Source organism: Macadamia integrifolia, chromosome 7 (genome assembly GCF_013358625.1).
Source record: "Macadamia integrifolia cultivar HAES 741 chromosome 7, SCU_Mint_v3, whole genome shotgun sequence".
NCBI lineage: Eukaryota > Viridiplantae > Streptophyta > Magnoliopsida > Proteales > Proteaceae > Macadamia > Macadamia integrifolia.
Window position 1 is genome coordinate 9671356 of NC_056563.1, and position 20647 is coordinate 9692002.

The window sequence follows — 20647 nt, forward strand, 5'->3', positions numbered from 1 at the left end:
TGGTTTCCCTAAATACTTCCTAGGCATTGAAGTCACCCGCTCAACCAAGGGTCTTTATCTTTGCCAACGAAAGTATCCTTTGGACATTCTCCATGATAGTGGTCTCACTGGTTCTCTCCCAGTGGATTTTCTAATGGGACAGAACATCAAGCTCTCTGACCCTATAAAGGCCAGGACCTATCTCCTTATCGGAAATTAATTTGCCTCTTAATTTATTTTATAGTGACCCACCCTAACATTTTTCACTCTGTAAATATTTTAAGTCAGGTTATGCACGAGCCTCGCCAACCACACTTGGATGCTACCTATCGTCTCCTTCGAGATTTGAAGAGCACTCCTAGTTAGGGTCTTTTACTTCCAGTCATGAGTTCTCTCTATTTATCAAGTTATTGTGAGTCTGACTATGCTAATTGCCCTATGACTCACCGCTTTACCACAGGCTATTGCATTCTTCTCAAGCCCACTCTGATTTCTTGGAAGACGAATAAGTAATCTATAGTGTCTTGTTCTTTTGCAAAGGTTGAGTATCAGACCATGACCATTGCAACTTGTGAGCTTAATTGGCTCTCCTTTTTATCCTGTGATCTAGACATGTCCGTACCACATAACATCCCCTTATATTGTGATAACCAAGGATCCCTTCGAATTTATTCCTACCTGGTTTATCATGAATGCACATTGAAATAGGCTGTCATGTCGTCCGTGAAAATCTACAACTCGGCCTAATTCGCACTACCACAATCCCTACTGCTGATCAACTCCAAATTTCTTCACCAAATCCCTTGGGCGAGCTCCATTTCAATATCTCAAGTCCAATTTGGGCATTCGTGACCTTCATACTCCACCTTAAGGGGGGTGTTAGTTGTCTATATTGGAAACTCAACTGTCTTCATTAGATAAGTTTAAAGTAGACTCATTGTACATATCTATTGATCTATTTTAGAAATTAAATATGATTTTTTCCTTCAATTATGGTGATAATTTCTCCAGTTTAATTTTTTCTATTGATCCGATTCATTCTCAATGGAAAGATCATCAGATTATACACAATCACATTCTTTACATATACGCATTTTGTACCACATCTCTAGGCATTGTGGTATTTGTTATGATTCTAAATCCTTGCTTTGACTATTAATGAAGTGAAATGTGATTAGCCTAACGGGATATTAATTGCTCATTATTATTGTACTAGGTGAATGTTGTTGATTAAACTTTGAATCTCATGTGAATAGGTCAAAGTACTTTAGAATATCGAATGCTATAATTAAATGTCATAAATACTAGCTCTAAGAATGTAACATTAGTATTAGAGTGATAAGCATAAATCAAATGGTATCAGAGTGACATGCATGGTCTTAACAAATCTCCCGACAACCATATGCAATTTTATAAACCTACAAACCATTGATATAAGGCTTCCTCCTGTGGCATCTAATGTATACTTGATGTTGTTTCAAGTATTAGATCAATTAAAACATCTACATATGGATTAGGTGTATACAAGGTCCATAATGAATTGAAAATCTAAGAAACATAGAAATTTTGTTAACAATGGAAGTAGACAATTGGATTGAGGAAGACTTGACATGATTGACAAATATTTGAATCTTTAAAGTAGAAAGGATCTACGACACATGGGAGGCCTCGTCAAATTCGATTGTCCATCTAAAGATCCTTCTATCTTTGCGTTTAACTACTTTAGACCTGTTACCAATAGGTATATTCTCAAATCATGTGTATCCTTACAAGCTAAAGTTGTTAAGAAAGTTTGAAAGTTACCAAAATTGCATTGGTTCTAAAAACATCACCTACGTTCATGCATAGTCTTGGTTTTATGAAGGACCCAATGGTAACGCTAGAGAAGCTACTGCACTTACAAACTCTAGTATTGTACTTAAAAGAGGGTAAGAAAAAGACAGTAGCATGATTTCTAAAAGGGTTTTCTAAGCACCCAAAACTAAAACTCCTATGATGATTTTGATTAGAGGAGTTGAGGGTAGAGGAAGGGGCAATGTCTAACATCATGCATTTGAAATCATTAAATGCTCACACCTGGAGATGCTTCCAAAAGGGTTATAGTATATGACTATGCTCAAGGCATTAGTACTAAAAATGATGACTGGGGCATTTAAAGTTAGGATTTTCCCAAAAATGTGGGAGAGGATTAGCACAGGATTCGACATGTACCGTTATTGTTGTAAAGGACACCCCTACTCACTTAGAGTTGGAAGGCATAGATTCCCTAATAAAATAAGGATCATAACTTCTTATTTGTATATCTACCAAGGGTAGAAGATGGATAAGAAATAAAATAGGAAAATATAAGAGATAAAATAGAAAAAGTTGGGGTTGTCTTTATGGGTGAAGCCATGACGTCTTGCTCTGATATAGAGGTGGGCTTGCTCTGATATGGAGGCAGCCCACCTCTACTCAGAGCAATCTTTATCATTTTAAGCCTATCTTTTCATTCTAAACTATGTTGAGGATAACTCTTGATAACTACCCAATATCATATTGCACTACTTCCACTAAATAAAAGTAAAACAATGGGATAGTTACAGTGTCTTCCCCTGCAGTTTACCTAATATTAGAACTATGCCCTATTAAACTGACAATTACAATGTGATGTGAAAAATTGTTAAATTGTGATGTGGCTTAATAGATACCTTTTAAGTACCAAAATATCTTAATCACTTATTTAAATTTGAACTATCCAGATCTGACCTGGTTTGTTTGGTTGTAATAACTCTATGACTATATCTAAACTATTAATTGTTGTACATCATTGCTTTGGACAATCTTTACCTGCTTTACCCCAAAAAAGGTGAATCCACTTCCAACTCAAGTCTAAAATCCAGGCAAAATAGAGGTGCAAATCCTATTATACCCTTTCAACCCAAACCCAAATTACCCCTTTTCTTTTCCCCCAACCATGAGAACCCTAACTACCTACAACCTTCCAATTGTGAACTATCACGCTACGGACCATCACTTTAGTGACAATTGACGAAACCTTCATCACAGGAATGTTGAAATTATCTTGTTCTTATTTTACAGAACTTGATTTGAGGTTTGATTAAAGGGTTTTACAGAAGTCTTACCCAATTGGATTTGTGGTTCTTCCTCATTTCTCTGCTCTAGCGGATCTCACGCATTCCCTAGCTTCTCCATCGGCCCCTCCTTCTGGTCTCCTGCGTCGAAGATTCTCCTACTGTAAGTGCTTCCCTACCCTGATTTTTTTTCACTTTAAGATTTGTTTCCAAATGAATTCAGTCTTATGTAGATTGGATTCCAGGGCCGCCCTTTTGATATTGCAGTATTTCCCAAAATATACTTAATAAGGACAGTCTTGAGCTGAGATTGATTCAATTTCTTGCAGATAAGGTGATTGAAATTTGGTTCTTTTCCTCATCATTTTTTCATTACTTTATTGCAATGGTCGTGGGCTTCGGCAGTGCATATCACAATGGAGAATGAAGAGGATCTAGTGAGAAAGTAGTGGTTAAAGGTTGTGATAAAACCTTGAGACCTCTTTGGATTTCAATATATAATCAAAAAATTTGTAAGACACTTTGTTTGCAGAAGAAGATCCATCTGATCATAACAAACTCCTTCGCAAAGCAATGACAAAAGGGTCTCAGTAGTCTTCTCTGTATGCCCGCAATGGAACCTGGCGTTGATTGATGGATGGATGCTCGTTCTGTTCTCTCCTCTGCTGTTGTCTTCTCTACTAGAGATGGAGAGTGAAACTGAGACTGAAATCCCTTGGTTTTGGTGAAATGTGCCACCACATAAGAGAGAGAGAGAGACCTAAGGGGTTAACGCAGTGGGTGAGCAATGAATTTGGTATGAACTGTAAACTCGGACATCCCCATGTTCGACTCCCAGTAGGCACACCTTGGGACACTCACACGGGGTGTTTAATGCTCTTCACTGCTTTCAATAAAAGTTAAATGATTCTCATTCAATCCCATAATGACCCAGTCCATGCGGTTGTAGGGTCAGTGCGGGACTAGTCAAGCCAAAGGCCTGGATACCCATCGTTAGCAAAGAGAGAGAGAGAGAAAGCATCACCTATGGTTGAGAGGAAGAAGATGGATTTCACAAGGAGATGAGACTAGGGAGAAGATTAGGGTTTGCTACCACATAGAACTGATTACAACACACACGATACTCACTACAATTCATCAAGTGTTTCTAATACGCACGCCTTATGCAATCCCCCTTTATGCCATGCACATAATATCAGGTAACAATCTCATTTTCTTGGAGAAACTATGAACTATCTTGTTCTCTTTGAAATTCTTTTCTAGTGCAGAGCTTTGACCTTGACATGATTTTAAATATTTAGAGATTTCTTGATATTGTAAGAAGATTTTTATTTGTGCCACTGGCTTATAGGGTTACAATCTCATTTTCTTGGTGACACTTGAAACCTTCTAGTTCTCTTTGGTCCAGTCATGTCAACCTGGGATAGACTTTATGTGAAGCTCAGACTTAGCCCAAGATTAAAATTTTGGAATTACTTACAAGCCCAACCTAGTATGAAACCCATCCCTTCCCAGAAAGCTCAAACCAGACTTGGTCTGTTTGTAAACTAAGGGCCCGTTTGATAACGTTTCAAGAAACTCTTTTCTGCCGTTTCTATATCAAGAAACGGAAGAAACGGAACAAAAAGCGTTTTGACAAAACTATTCTGTTTCAACTCTTTTGTAGCTTTTACTTTCTTTTAACTAACTTTTGATTTATATTGTGGGTATGTCTGTGATTCTGTAATGGACTCATGGGTATCTTTGGATAAACAAATCCTAATGGTTAGTCAACTCTCTTTGGAATTAAATTTCCTTTATCTAGAAATTAATGGCTTCACTTTTTGTGTTGTGGTTGTAATTTGTATTGTTTTTTATTAGGCTGCACTAGTGTACGGGAAGACAAGAATACTGAAAAGCGATATTGAAGTCTCTGAGGAAAAGTATATTTACAAATATCTTTGATGTAGTTAACAAGTTAGATCTAAACAAAGGTGGCAGTTAGATCAAGTAGGAAAATTAACTGTTGTTTAAGACATTGACACATTGTGAATGTAATAACAATATAATGTTTTTTAGATTAATTTATAGTAGTTAAAAATGATGATATACGATAAAGTGTACAAGGTTTTCCTGTTTTGAAAATGGTGTTGGACCAAATGGTTATGATTTCCTTTTAAATTAAATAAATATGATGTTTTATATTGTTTTAAACAATTTTTTTCCTGTAAGAAACGTTTCCAAAAACAGCTGTTATCAAACAGCAATGTGTGCGAAAAACGATTCCAGAAACAAGGTATATCAAACACCTAAAAGTCTGTTTCTATTCTTAAAAACGAAAATTTATGTTTCTGCCATTTCTAGACACATAAACGGCAGAAACATTATCAAATGGTGCCTAAATGCAAGCCAATCGGTACATGGTATTAAATATCAGATGTCATGTTTCACCATTATGTAACACTATATAACATAGCGTATGTGTTTATGAATTCATAAACTCGTAAATTTTGGATTAGGCCAACAAATTATAAAATGGCAGGTTATTTAGGCTTTGGAGGATAGACTTAGGGCTGTCCATTAACTTATAAGGTTAGTTGTTTAGTATATTAGTGTAGCAGGACTGTTTCATCAACTATTTTTCTTTGTGATCATTAAAAGTGCAAATAATAGGTAAAAATTAGATCCAGCTCCTTTGTAGCATGGAGCTTTGCTACATGATCTGTAGCACGAGCTTTAATGGTGACACGTGGATTATATGAAATGGAACGTGATGATCTCTGAGAGAGGAGCTGGGCTTTTGTACATGTATTGCTGGGAGTGGATTTAAAGAAACAGCCTCACAAGGGGCAAAGGGAGGAGAATCGACCAGCAAACCTTGCGGATTTCCCTTCCCACGATCTCTGCGATTCTTCTGCCTATCTTCTCTGGAAAAAAATCCTCTGTTTTTCTCATTCCTGTTTTTCCTTGTTTTGCTACCTGCAGAACACGACACGTGGACAACTTTAAGACCAACGCACCGGATGTAATAATCCTCACCCAACCTTGACCGTTGATCTTAAAGTTGTTCACGTGTCGTGTTCTGCAGGTAGCAAAACAAGGAAAAACAGAGGATTTCCATCCATCTTCTCTTTGGCATTCCACCATTTTTCTCCGATGACCTCTCGGTGTGTGTCTTTTGCTCCCCTCTCCTACCTCAGTTTCAAGCTTGACCACTGAAATGATACTAATCTGGCCATTTACCCTCTCATCCACTTTGAGCAAAAGGAGTGGAGAAGCTGTTTTAGATCTCAGTTTTCAGATATTGAAATCAATGAGCTTCCCAGCACAAACATTATTTCAGCTTTGCCCACAACTCAGCTAACTAACCCACCAATCTCTCAACAAAGGGGATTGTTACATACACACTAAAAATTATTTGCTAAATTCACTCCCCTGCAACGCATGTACAAAAGCCCCTCTCACTCCCTTGGAGATCATTATCGTCGATTTCAAATCATTCATGTGTTACCAATATAGCCCGTGCTATAGATTGCGTAACACACCCCCACGCTTCAAAGGAGTCGGATCCGTAAAAATTACCATCCACTTATGCTTATTGATAATCAAGTAGGGATTGACTAAGTAATTTTTTCCTCTTCCAAAGAACAAGCCATCTATTCCATTGTGAAATTTCAGTTTTTATTTCTTTACTCATCGGGGGATCAGAACAGAATCATAGATTTAGTTCTTGGTATCGGTCTCTCCCGATATTGATCCAATCCCAATTGATATGGAGAGAATTGGTGTGTATCGATCATTTTTACCCTTTGCTTTCAGGAAAAAAATACATTTTTTTTTACTATTTTACCCCTGAAACGGATTGATCAGGGATTAAGGATCGATTTTAGTCGATATCAATACGATATGACTGATACTATCGATACGATACCTGTACTTAAAACCATGCTAGGAATAGATGTACATGAAAATATGAACAGTATACAGTTGAGATGGGATGCTAAAATTTGATGTACGACCCCTTCCAAAGGTAAACCATACATCCAATGGAGAGAATATCTCTATGAAATAGAAGAAAAAAATTGTGAGAATGACAAAAGCCTAAACAGCATATATGCTTTTGGGCTTCATGGAGTTTTGAGGCCAATAGTATGGTTTGATGATCCTACATACAACCGCACAATATTGAGCGTTGAGCCTTGAAACGACCAAGTAGGGTTTTTTTTTGGGTGGGGAGGTGGGGATTGTATATTAGGGCAGGATGTTATAAAGATGTGATGGGGGGATTTGAATTTCTTTAATTTTCAATTTATTTTTTGAATGGTTCCTCATTTTATTACGTAGAATAGAAAATGATGAAATTCGGATACAATAAAAAGGGTCATTTTCTAGTGCTGATACCATCTATGCAGGGGTCTTAAGAGGGATGAGTTTGAAGATGGTCTTAGCCTTTAGTATTTTTGTTTGTGCAAAGTGGCCGCTTTCAACATTCAAACCTAGATATTCACTTGATGATTCTAACCTTTTACCATTGCTCCAAACAATATAATACACAGTTTGGGCCTGGATTCAATCAATCAATTCTGGAGTGAGAGAGAGAGAGAGAGATGTGGATCCTCTATAGCGCTATATGAGTGTAGTGCAGATTATAGGGTTAGGAACACATTGAGCATCTAGACGTTGGGCTGCATGCTCCCAGGCCTTGGATTTGCATTACACCCATATAATGTGCGACAGAGGACGCCAATGGGGGGAGAACCCACTTGTGACTTTGTATGACCCCATAAAAATTGAGGCCCTTAAGCGATGATCCGCTTCCTCCTTAGAAGACATGCCTTGCAGAGGTATGCCCCTTATGCAAAGGGATCGGACCACATGCCCAAAGCATATTTCCAAAAGAGTATTTATGTGGGAAAAGTGACTACTAGTAATCTTTTAATGAATAAGATTTTCTTCCAAAATAACTGGCAATACATACACGATTGATAAAACATTTACTTGAATGGTTTTGACTTTGTCTTCCTACTTGGTTAGCTGAGCAAAATTTATAGGTTCTGTTTGGTTATAAGGGGCTTAAAGTACTAGCTAATTAACAAACTTTTTTCACTTCAGCCAGTTAATGCCCGATGGAAATTTTTTCTTGTTTTCCTCTTTTTGTCTCTTTATCAATGAAAATTTTATTTCACTTTACTTCTAACCAAATAGATTTGTATTTATTGTATCTTGCATAGACGGGCCAACCAAAGGTATCAGCCTAGTAATGACCCCAAACCCAAATTGATAATCGGTCTGGTTTAATAAAAATGTTCACATGACCATATAGCTTACACTCTTAGAACTATGGGCGAAAGTTTGACCCAAACAACCCGAATCCGCCCTGAGCTTGAGAAAGGCTTGGGCTAAGTTTTTTAACCATGAGGGCGGGTTAGGGCTGAAAAACCCCAACCCTGGGTCAGGGTTGGGTCGGGCTTGGGTTAAGGCCTCAGGCCGGCCCAACCCCACCCGAAACTTAATCCTGAATTTTTATATTAGAATTTAGGGTTCCTATTGGTATTTTATTTTCTATAATTTTTTAATGTATAAGATATGAATGACAAAAACAGTTGAATCAAGGTTGATCCAACCATTGCAAAAGCCAGGTCAACCCAAACCAGCGCAACCCGACCCAACTCGGCGTTGATAGAATCAATTAGGGCTGGGTTGGGTTGATATGACCCCTACAAAGTTGGGCCTAAACATGAACCCTGTAGGATTGAATTGGGCCTGCATTGAACTTTGAGGACCTAGGATTGAGCTAAGGTTTTAAAAAACCCAAGCCTATTTCACCCCTAGTTAGAATAAAGGTTAGCTCTTCCCCATTTAATTGCCCACAAGGCCACATGTGCCATGTCTCCTCAACCAAAAGAATCTAAAGCACTGTCTTTTGAAGAAATTGTCTTCACCTTCTAATAAGTTAACCACAAACATAAAGTCACAATAATGCATTATTGTGTCAACAACCTAAGTCTCCCAAGTATAACTTTTCCTACTTACTATTTCTTCCCCATCAAGATTGGCTCCAACTAAGAGATTCCCCCTACAGAGAAGAATCTAATGTTGGAAAAAGTAAGTGTTCTACTATCTACTACTTTCTATCTATCTTTCAGTCTCCCTTGAATGCATTTAAACTTTAAAGTACAGAACCCAATAAGTTAAATGAGTGACTCAGCCAGTCTGTAAAGAAGAAATTCCTATCTGTATATACCACTGCTTGAAGTTCACAACCCAAATACCCAAAAAAAAAAAAAAAGGAAAAAAACAGATGGGTTTAGTACATATGGTCATGGGTTCAATCTTCCAACCCACAAATGGCCAAAAAGACAAAATAAGGAAAGGGTAGAGAGAAAAACAGGGAGTCTCATCTCTAGCTATAATAACTTGGGGAAATTTTCAATTCCAACACCGTTAAACAGCTAGTTGTTGTTTTTGGTGAGTGGATTCATCTTCACTGAAGCTACAATGGAGCTTTAAAGATCTCCCTAGATTTAGAGGAGGTTCCAGGAGGATCATCTCTCTTTGGAGGAAAGAACAGTAGGTGTGGAAGGTCGTGGGTGTCACATTTAAGTGGAAGCTCAAACCAAACAGGAAATCCACCTCAAGGAAGTTCATCTCTGTTGTGCTTATCCCTCCAACTTTTGCATAGTAAGCATTGTTGTAATACCTGAAATCCACAAAAACAAGATTACAAAAAGTGTTATCTTTGGATGCTTATGAAGGGTTGTACTTATTGAAAACAGTTAATGAGATGTGAGTGTGTGTGTGAGACGGAGAGAGAAAAAGGGGGGTGGGGTGGGAAATAAAACATAATTTAATTCTGCCTTTTTATGAAATTACATGAATGCCCTTCATGGACAGCATTACCACATCTTAGGTGGCTTTGTCTGAGAATGATGAAAGGCTTTTTCACATGGCTCAGGGTTGTCTTCCTTCTTTTCTCTGGCAGTGGTTGTTTTCAAACAGTGTTGCTAACATGCGCCGGAATTACTTCTTTACATCTTATCTAATTACAGGGGATTCGGGTTTTTTAGACAAAATTAATCAGAAGTTGGCTTCATCATGGAGGATCAGAGATACTAAATTGGCGATCAAATCTTCAAATCTTCTCTTAAAACTGGAATTTCAGAGAGACTTAAACTCTACTGAAGTAATCCATTAAAAAGAAAAAGAAAGAAAACATGATCAGCTGCTGCTCAACAGAGCAGAAGAAACCAAACCCAGATGTAGAAAACTACATCAAGAAATCAAAATTCAATCCAATTAGATAAACCCTTTAACCAATTCGAAAAACCCAGAAAACTAAAAGTAAAATCATTCCATATGATCCAAGAATTAAATAAAAAAACACTTTTAAGTAACTCACATGTCATCCAAGAATTTGGCAGAGACCATGACACTGGTGATGAGCAATCGATGAACATTGAATGAATTGATAGGCAACGAAGGCTGCCTCTGTGCAAACCGATCCAGATAAACATAAGCAACAACGAAGCAAGAAGGGCTGCAATTTGCGTATTTCGAGATCCTCTCCAGGTAGCTCTGTATTGAAATGGTGGGTCGAGTGAGGCCATGGAAGACCGAGATCTTCTGCTGCTCCAAACGCCGGTTCACATCGTTTGATTCGGCCACTCTCTGAAGCAAAGAAGAGAGGAAGGTGATGACCCTGGGCATCTCATTAGGGTTTTCGATCTCAGCCATCGCCATTGTTGTTATGAGTTGCAGATGCGAGTGTTGAGGTTTCTTTCTTTCTTCTGTGGTTTCTTGTCTCTGTGGGCTCTGAGCTGTCTTGAGACAGAAGCTTGTGTGACTAGAATTGGGTCTCACACTGTCATATATATATAACGGTTGGCATTAGCGGTTTTTTTTGATTTACCAAAAAGACCTCAAGAATTTAAACTATGACGGGTCTGTCCCTTTCCCGTGGGATTTTGCACTTTATGACTCAAAAAAGGGTGTGGGTTGAGGTGGGTTTTGAATTTTTAATCCAAATTTATCTTCTTCAAGAAGGAAAGTTTTGGGGATCACTGATGCTTGTTGGGGAAGAAATTTGAAAACAAAAGGTTACTATTAGGGTTCTTGATGGTTTAGTGAGTGGCACACTTTACTATTGTCTATTTCCATCCATTCAAGTCTTTATTTCAGTTGGTGTTTGAGTTTGATATGATGAAAGTTATTGGTTTGATGTTATAGTGCAGTTGATTGGGATTGGAGTAAGGAAAATGTATAGACCTTACAATTTTGGATTTTTTTACCGCAAATAGAGTTGAGGCAACAAGAAGAGCTTGGGCAGCAAGTTGTGCTCATGGTTTAAAAAATTAGAATCAAATTGATCAAACTGGCTGATTTTGATCTAGTTGATTCTGGCCGTATCAAAATTGAAATCGATCAATTGTATCTAAATTAATTGAGTTGACTCTGCCTGTATCAAAATTGAAATCGATCAATTTTATCTATCCATCACAAATCCCTAAAACTAAGGCCATGGTATTGGATTTTGAAATGATCCATATTAATCTAGGGCATGTCTAGACGTTGTGGATTTTAGTTTAATGATTGATAATTTGATAAAAGCATGAAATGGCATTCATTTTCTGTTTATCATCATAAGTACTTTATTTAATTTTTCTTTACGGAGAAAGAATCTTGTCAATCTGATGTTGTCTACGCCCCAACACAAGAGGTACAAAAAGATCATTCTACCTTCTCACCCCATGTGTTTAAGATGTTCCCGTGTGTCTTTTTATTAACCACGCACACTAATATACTTACACTAGACCTGATAGGATTTTCTTTTTTCTTTTTTTTCATTAATACATATAACAACATTCTCGCCCCCACCAAAAAGAAAAAAAGTATTACTGTAACTCAAAATTACTTTCTCATTTAACCCCCACCCAGCCACCCCCCTCTTTTTTTTTTTTCTTTTTTTTTCTGTTAACTTTCTCGTGATGGTCTCTAGAAAGGTTGGTTATATGCGGTGAACCAACTTTTCTTCTCACTCTCGTGGGTTAGAATTCATATATATGTATGAAACCCAGCAGTACCTGGTTTAAGAGGGAAAGGGTATTCTTGGAAAAGAAAAAGAAGGGAAAGGACGAAACTTTATAACAAAAGGTCAAATATGTTCTATAGCCCTTAGCACCTTACGTCAAAGACGGTATCAAAAGTACAGAAATATCCTCCGCCTTGTCTGCCGGCGTTAATTTCCCGTTGTATTAGTTGGAACTAACATATTGTTCCACTCATTCGATAATTTTACTTTTGTACCATTACATATTAATTAATTATTAATTTCTTAATTTAAGTATTAAACTTGTCTATATCAACCTTATGAATTGTCATCAATAAATATAATATGTTAAGCTTTTCAGGAGCAATCAAGCCCCACTAGCCAAATAGGGTAAATGAAACTGAGTCATCACTCCCCAACTAAAGTTTAGCTGAAACTGCAATTTTTGGCAACCATGAGAACTTGGTTGTTCACTTCTTCTCCACCATCTCTCTCTCTCTCTCTCTATTTATATGATAACGACAGTGAAAATGACCAATGATGAGATGGTGAAGCCAAGTGGGAATAATGCTGAAATAATTTAGAGTTCTAATATTTTTTAAGGGGAAAAAATATTCTTTAAGAAAATTGCGAATGGTACGTTAACATTTTCTCTCTGCCTCTCTCTTCTTCATATAAAATGACATTTCTCCCTTCTATGCACGAAATCATTTCACCATTCTTAATTGGTGTTCTGTTATGTCACTTGCTCAAGAACCCTCTCCCTTTCTTATAATGATTTACAATAATAAGTTTTGAAATTAGTTGGGAACAAGAGACTTGAAACTGATTAATATTGTGTATGAAATTGACTTGCGCATTAATTAGATGGACCTAATTAGGAATGCCCATTTGGACTTATCTCTGCCCCTTTGGCTTTTCAAATTGCCTTTTTTCTTTTCTTTTCCTTTTTTGGTTAATGTGGATGTTAGTCAGTGGTTTAGCATTTATCTCAATACTTATTTTTAAATTATTGAATAGTGATTTTAAGATTTTGACACAAAACCATTGGACAAAGCACCATGCACAGGTTATAAACTTTACATGAACATATATATATTTTCTCTTTTCTACCTTCATCATTTATAATCATGTTATGAATGTCTTCTTAATTAAAACAAAGTATTAATTAGAAATAATTGCAATGGTTGAAAATTTGTAAGAAACCATAAGAAAATGGAAAAAATGTTGAGTTAGGGTTGAGAATAGAGAGGCATCAAGGATAGGAAAGAGTTCACCTAGAGAATTACAGAAAAGAGAACCAAATGTTTCTTTTAATCATAAACTCTATGCGGGTTGATATCATAGATTAGGGATTGTATCTTATCCTCACCTTTCTTTGTCTCATGTTTGGTACGTGGTGTCATCCACCTTTTTTTTTGGTATGTTTATCTCTCGGCCTGAGCTTCTCTAAAATCAGTTTCTTTTAATAAATACTTAGTGGCCAAAAAAATATTTCTTTACCTATCGTACCTATTCCAAGTGGTCCTTCGATCCTTTGGTTGGTACCATGCGGTAGCTTACCAAAAAAACAAAAAATGAAAGCTGAAGAATTTATTTGAATTATATATTAACAAGAGAACTTCAGCTTGACTACATATTGTATCCTTATTGTGCAAAGAAAGTTGTTTAATTTCCATTAAAAGTAATTATATATGTAACAAATTTAACTAAATATTCAATTATTAATCAACTTAATTGCAGGTAATAATTTTATATGTTTATGTATGTGAAACACATTTTTAATTTTAAGGTATAGATTATCAACTTAAAAATCAATACCATATGTAACTTTATTAAAGTTTACATTTCGGAAAAAAATACTTTAGCATGCCCTCATCTGGAGAAATATATCAACATACTCTGAGTTTTCTACCATTCAGAATGGTGATCTATTTAGAAAATGATATGGATTAACCATATGTTAAATTGTGGACCAATATTTAATGTATCTAAGGCTTACCCTCTAGTGTGTTCCTATGGACACCATTGTAGTCTATTTGTACGTAGTCCCTGCTAATTATTTCAATACCTTATTTTTGTCATTTGAATTGAGCCCTCGGAAATCGACACAAAAGCAAATCTGCCCAATAACCAATCTAGATGTTTCTCAGTTTGGATAAAGTTGGAAACCAATAATTATGCAACTTATGCTTCAAGTGATAGGTTGTGTGGATTTAAATTTCTTAGCCATTGAAAATAGGACCTTGAAGTCTATTTATACGCAAAATTTTAGCCCCACATAAACTGCCACGTAATAGTTATTAGATGGTGTGGTTGTTCAGCAGAGCCTTCACTCCCATTACTTGAAGGGTTTAAGAATTTGTGAACTAAAAATTGTTGAACCAACTTCTTCCTTTAAATTATTGTTAAAACATTTAAGACTGGTATACCACGGATGATTACCTTTATGGAATTTTTTTTTCGTTTTTTTGGAAATGATGGATGAACGGTTCCTTGATAATTACAGCAATCCTAAATAAATCATAAGGTTGCTTATTCCATGGGTGTTTTTAGCTTAAGAATGCTAAAGGGGCAGTTGGGGGATCAATAGTCAAAGCCAAAGGAATGATATGAGATATAATATCACAAGTTATACTAGTAGTGGGAATGATCCTTATTAAACAATATTTCCTCCCTAGTGAATAATTCAGCTCATGAATAGTGTATGTGATATGTTAGTAAATTAGGTGTAGTTTGATTATGACAATTAAAATGTTCTATAAGATGATAATAAAAAATTAGACATAATTATTTTATGTTAATATTTCAGGAAAATATAATTATATTTTTGCTTTTTTTTTTCTTGGATATAAACTTTTAGACATTTAATTACATAATTAATCATAGGCATACCATGGTCTAACCAATTTGATATAAGTGAAGGGAAGGAAAGTGAAATCCGTTTTAAAAGGAAATGAAGTTTTAGTCACTATAATTGTGTAAGTACTCTAAAACTCTTACATATTTAGTAAATATATTTATTCAGATATAATATTTAATTTGATTTTTAATAAAGGAATTTGGTTGTAAAATAAAACCAAATTTTAAGTTAAGGGGGTCAATACACTGCCAGTGTGGAATGAAATCTCTCACACTAAGCCCATGGGAAAACAGGAGGGCACGACACACAATTCGTTTACAAGGGACTCACATGTTAGGGAGGAGATAGAGTGAATGTCACCATATGCTATCATTTTTTCAAAATTTTAATAATTAAACTTGAAAATTTTTAACTATATAATCATGCGGTATAATGATTAAAAGGTTTTTATTTTAGTTTTGACTTAATTTCACTCCCCTTTACCAAAAAAAGACTTAATTTCACTCCTCTTCTCCTTATTTCCCTTACAACATGCTAAACCCTCTTAGATTCCAAAAACATAAGGCTATGTTTGGTTGCAAGGGGAATTAAAGAGAAGGGAAGTGAAGTTTTCATACTTAAAAAATAAATATATGTAATCATTACCCCACGTGATTATATGATTAACTTCATATCATTCCATATTTTGTTATAAAATTTTACTTTACTTTGCATCCAAAACCTTTTGTTATAATATGTAGAATAAAAAGTACTTATAAAATGTATCATTATTAAATATGGTTAAGAAAAATTAAGTAATTTATACAATCACATTAAATCACATGGGATAATAATAATAAACATATCTTTTTTAAATATAAAAAATTCACTTCCTTTCTCTATAAATTCCTCTAGCAACAAAATGGAGCCTAAGAGAATAAATATTCCAATTCCCACGAAATGGTTTAGATAACAACCATTAGTTCAAATAATGTTTTCCGGATCACAAGAAGAAGTTATCAAGTGCTTGAGTCTCACCCACATAGCCTCTACCAATAAAAAGTTAAAAATAAAAAATTTCAATTCGTTTCACTCTTCAAGTCCTTATCTTTTTTATGCTAAATAACCAAGATTGAGTTGAACTTGAACAGCGAAGGAAAAGAGAAGAAGATTGTCATAAGGAGAAACTTTTTCTTCACCCATGATCACCATGATATATCTTATGATTAGATTTTTGAGTCGGGGAATTTCATCATTAAGTCTCACCCTGTATTCTAAGAAGTTATAAACATTTTTTTTGGCCCAATCCAAAGGTCAGTGTCATGGCATAAGATGTTCTTTCAAAGGGAATTGGGTCTTTCAAAATATCCAAAGGACTGCATTTCCCTACATCCATGGTGAATGAAAACTTTATGATTTATCCATAATAATAAAGTTTATGAGCCCGAAAATGAAATAGTAAACTTTACCACCTGGTGAAGGAAAACTTTGTCTATATAGAAAATATATTTTGATTTATCAAGTATCTCCATCAATTTAAATCTTACCTCAATGCATTTATTTACCATTTCGTGGCAATTTTGGTAATTTGAAATGAGAAAGAAGGGTAAGGTGGGAAAGATGATGCCAAGCTGTAAACGTGGTTGCAGTGAAGCAAATGCATCTTCTACGGAATGTACCAATCCCCTTCTCCCATGTGATGCGCATGTGAGGCCCCATACCTTTAACTACAAGCTGCATACTACGGTTACAAGCCCTACCTCATTTATTAATTTTCTCATTTATATATTTAAAAAATTATTTTACTTTTAAAAATATTATTATGAATAAATTATAAATTATTTATTTACTACTATAGGTGGTCCCTACATAAAGGAGAACAAAGGCCATATGCTCTTGACATGGACAAAGAACCTTAGTTACTTGATTACAATGGTGTTTTGACACCTCAACACGCTTCATGGGGGTCGTGCAATACATGTTAGTGGGTATGTGGTGCATGTTGCTTACCAATCAATGTCTTTGCTTAGGATTTGGTGAATCAATGTTGAGCATATTATATGAATAAAAATAAAAAAATTTAAAAAAAAATTAATTCTAGAACTGTTTTATTATATATGTTCCTTCAATTGTAGGGAGGAATGCATCACATTAGTGGGACCCACTGGCATTGGATCCCAATCAGCCAATAGGTTGAACCAGTTCATCAACCTGTGAACCGGACCACTAGGGTTCAGGTTTGTTAGCTTCATGTTCGACCATATGGACTGAAGAGACCAGAACAAGACATATTAAAATAAATGAAGAGAGATATGGGCTCTAATAGGTTTAATGGGTAGAATCACATAAAATCTCATATTGCCAAAGGATGTGTAATGGAATTAGTATATATGATGCGATCTCCTCTACGTGGATCGTTGTTTTATAAAATCGTGAGATTTACCTGTCAAAGTGGACAATATCGTACGCCATAGATGGATGGACTCAAATCCTCTATGGTTGGCAGTGAGTGATAATAAAGATCCAATGATTGAGAGGGCCCTAGCATGCACCCTAGCCGTCCAATGTTCACTGCCACTCACTGCCTCCACGTAGAGGATTTTTGTGCTAAATGGATCCGATCAAGTGACACTTCATTGGTATCAGAGCAACAAAAAGTCAATTGTCTAGGGATATATTATGAAATGCGCATATATGATGCAGCCTCCTTTACATGTATTGATGCGTTATAAAACCATGAAACCATCAATCAAAGCAGACAATATCATACCATAAGTGGGGCCCGTTCATGTGACACTTCACAATACTGATCAACTAAATTGAACAATCATTTTTTTGATTGAATACGGTTTAAAGGGAATAAGAAAATAACACCCCATGGTTGAACCGGTTGATATGGTCTATTTTCCAAAATTATGATTCTAAAAGTTGAAGGACTGTGCTAATCATGAAGGTTACCTTTAAATAGGCTAGAATTGAGGCTTAAACCTATCTACAAGGGCACGAGGGTTGATCTCAATGAGATTGTATTGTAGTGCTAGCAGCGCCCTATGCATATGGGCTGTTTCATTGCTAACATGGCATCACTTTTAACACTAAATCAAATGGGTAATCATCTTATAATTTGGAAAATGTCTCCTAATGCTCTAATTTGTATCACTTCACTTGTTTTAACTTTAATAATACCCTTTTAGTAGGTGGGGACATTTCACTAATATTAATCATTAGGTTAGGAAACAAATATAAGCAATGTGTTAGCTAATATTTATTTCTTGTTTTGACCTTTAGACACAAGCTTTAGGGATTAAGATTTTACAATGATTATTATTATAATGCAGATTTTTTTATTCAAGTTGCTAGAGGAGTGTGAGGTACGATATTCGAGATTCGCACCGACCGTAACCAATCTTGACCATTCAATCAGTGGGGTCCATTTCTTAATGGGATTATCCAGATGAATATCCTCTTTTCAACCTAATTTTTTAATTAAAAAGCTTAATTGCATGGATGAAACTTGAGGGTGAATTAGTTTCTCATAAAAATTTAGAAGATGCTCATCTAGTTCTGCAAGTGGAATCTAGAACAAATATTATATTGGAATCAAAAATAGTGAAACTTCCAAATAACAGTTGCAGATGAATCCAAAGGGAGGGGAGAGGGGTGGGGAGGGAGGGAGAAAGAGAGAGAGAGTTATAGGCAGATATAGGGACCCCCCACCCACATGATCAAATGGGATCTCTTCCCTTTCATGAGCAGTAACACTTGTGTTTTTTGGTAGAATGAGCAGTAACACTTCACAACCCACTATATGCACATGGAAGGAGGGTCCCTGACTCCCTGGCTACTTAAAAACTCTGAATGCCACATTCCTGCATGTTGGTTGTTTTAGACTTTATAAAAAAAAAAAAAAGGGGGGGGGGGGGGGGGGAAGAATTTCTGTTTCTGAGAACCTAATGTATGCCCCTACAAGGTAGAAAACTTAGTGAGACTGCTCCAAAAACAACCATAAATAGCTGGGTAGCACCCACTTGGTTTTATCAGCATTCAGGCATTACCAAAAGGATAGCTTTCATAAACTTCCCTAGAGTTGAATGAGAAGGCCTACCACAACCATCACCATGCCCATGAAATCAGAATTCTTGGGGGGTGTCACTACTTCTTATGAAAGGATACTGATTCAATTTGTTTGTAGGTGATTTTCAAGGGAAATTTGATAGGAAATCCAAAAAAAAAAAAAAAAAAAAAAAAAAGGGAATTCTGAGCACCATGCATGGCCAGACTACTGGGCGCTAGTAGAGTCAATGGCCATCTACTTTTACATGCACCCACTCACTCACACATGCATACAATAGGGTTCAATCCCACAACCTCCTCCCTTAGGCACCAACTAGTCAAGCCAAAACTGCTACTATATACTAGGCTAAGCTAGTGTTCGTTACTTCTTAAAGTATAGTTACTAGTGAATTGTTGGGAAAAAAAAATCTACAGCATCTTCAACCAATAATGCATTACATGAGGGAAGAATTCAAAGATAAATGGAAGAAACTAATTCTAATGCAGTTCAATAGTAAGAAATTCAAATTCCATTGGATTTGGTGAAAGCAATAAAGGTGGCATTGCCTCCGAAGAGTTAAAGATTTTGATGGACTCGAGATCAAGGGTCCATAAGGCCCACCCAAAAGGTTCCCCTTATCAACCCAAAACTTGCAAGTACAAGGATTAGTGACTGAGATCCAGTTGTAGCTTCATGCCTAACAACAATTGAAAGAAGCCTTGTTTACTTCAGGGTTTAGTGTTACTAATATACTTTACTAAATGTTTCCTTTCCCACAAATTTTAATGGAACCAAAGAGGGTCCCAGATTAGAAAATGATTATTAGTAAGTATTCTAGCCAGATCTTAATCACTTATTTAAATTTGAACTATCTAGATCTGACCTGGTTTGTTTGGTTGTAATAGCTCATGTGACTATAAGTCTATATCTAAACTATTAATTATTACAAATCACTGCTTTGGACAACCTTGACCTGCTTTACCCTAAAAACGCAAATCAACCTCCAACCCAACTCTAAAATCCAGGCAAAATAGATGTGTTCAGACCAATATTTCCAATAAGACACACAGACCTGAACTCAATAATAATAATAATAAGTAAAAGTAAAAATTATCCCTAAGCTCCATGCAAACAGAGAGAAGTGTGGATTGTTTTGGGTTGAATTACTGGTTACTATCTAATTCACTTTCAGAGACAACTAATCCCCATTGCAACTGAGCCAGTATCCTGGGAAAAATGCCTTTGGACCATTATAAATTAAAAAAAAAAAAAAAAAAAAAAAAGATTGTTCCACTGGGTAAGTAAGGAATAAAGCATCCAAAGAACAAAAAGTTCCTTACTCCCATGTGACACAAAACATTAAGAAAGAAATTAGATTATTGAAGAGGACAGAATTTAGTGAAGTATCACTTGAATCCATTTTGAATGCCACTGGAATTCTTAGGGGGCAAAGAGTTTGGTGAAGTTTCATTTAAATCCATTCAGCATGTGCAACTAGATTTCATAGTGCATCCTTGCAGACTTCCATATTTAAAGTGAAAAAAAAATACAACTTCAGGTTTTAAGTTTTTAACTATTAAATGGAAAAGCTTTGGCTTTTCATCAATATGGCACTAAGATCATGCAACAGGTTCAGGATCGCAACCAAGAGAAACTGTGGTAAATGCTGAGCC

General features: G+C 35.9%; 1 protein-coding gene and 1 long non-coding RNA gene across 3 annotated transcripts; one reads left to right on the forward strand and one right to left on the reverse strand.

The window, feature by feature from the left end:
- Nucleotides 1-2816: 2816 nt before the first annotated feature.
- LOC122083973 lies at nucleotides 2817-5249 on the forward strand. Of its 2 annotated transcripts, none has more exons than XR_006141784.1 (4): nucleotides 2817-3216; nucleotides 3383-3849; nucleotides 4003-4817; nucleotides 4914-5249. It is a non-coding gene; the product is annotated as an uncharacterized LOC122083973 (long non-coding RNA). The 2 variants fall into 2 exon arrangements; XR_006141783.1 differs by having other exon boundaries at nucleotides 4003-4252.
- A 3997-nt stretch (nucleotides 5250-9246) lies between these two features.
- Nucleotides 9247-10886, reverse strand: LOC122083863 (cyclin-U4-1). The gene is made up of 2 exons (XM_042651774.1): nucleotides 10432-10886; nucleotides 9247-9732 (listed from the first exon to the last, which is right to left on the reverse strand). Exons 1-2 carry the CDS (start codon nucleotides 10770-10772, stop codon nucleotides 9477-9479), a joined length of 597 nt encoding a protein of 198 aa, XP_042507708.1. The 5' UTR covers nucleotides 10773-10886; the 3' UTR covers nucleotides 9247-9476.
- Between the last annotated feature and the right edge of the window lie 9761 nt (nucleotides 10887-20647).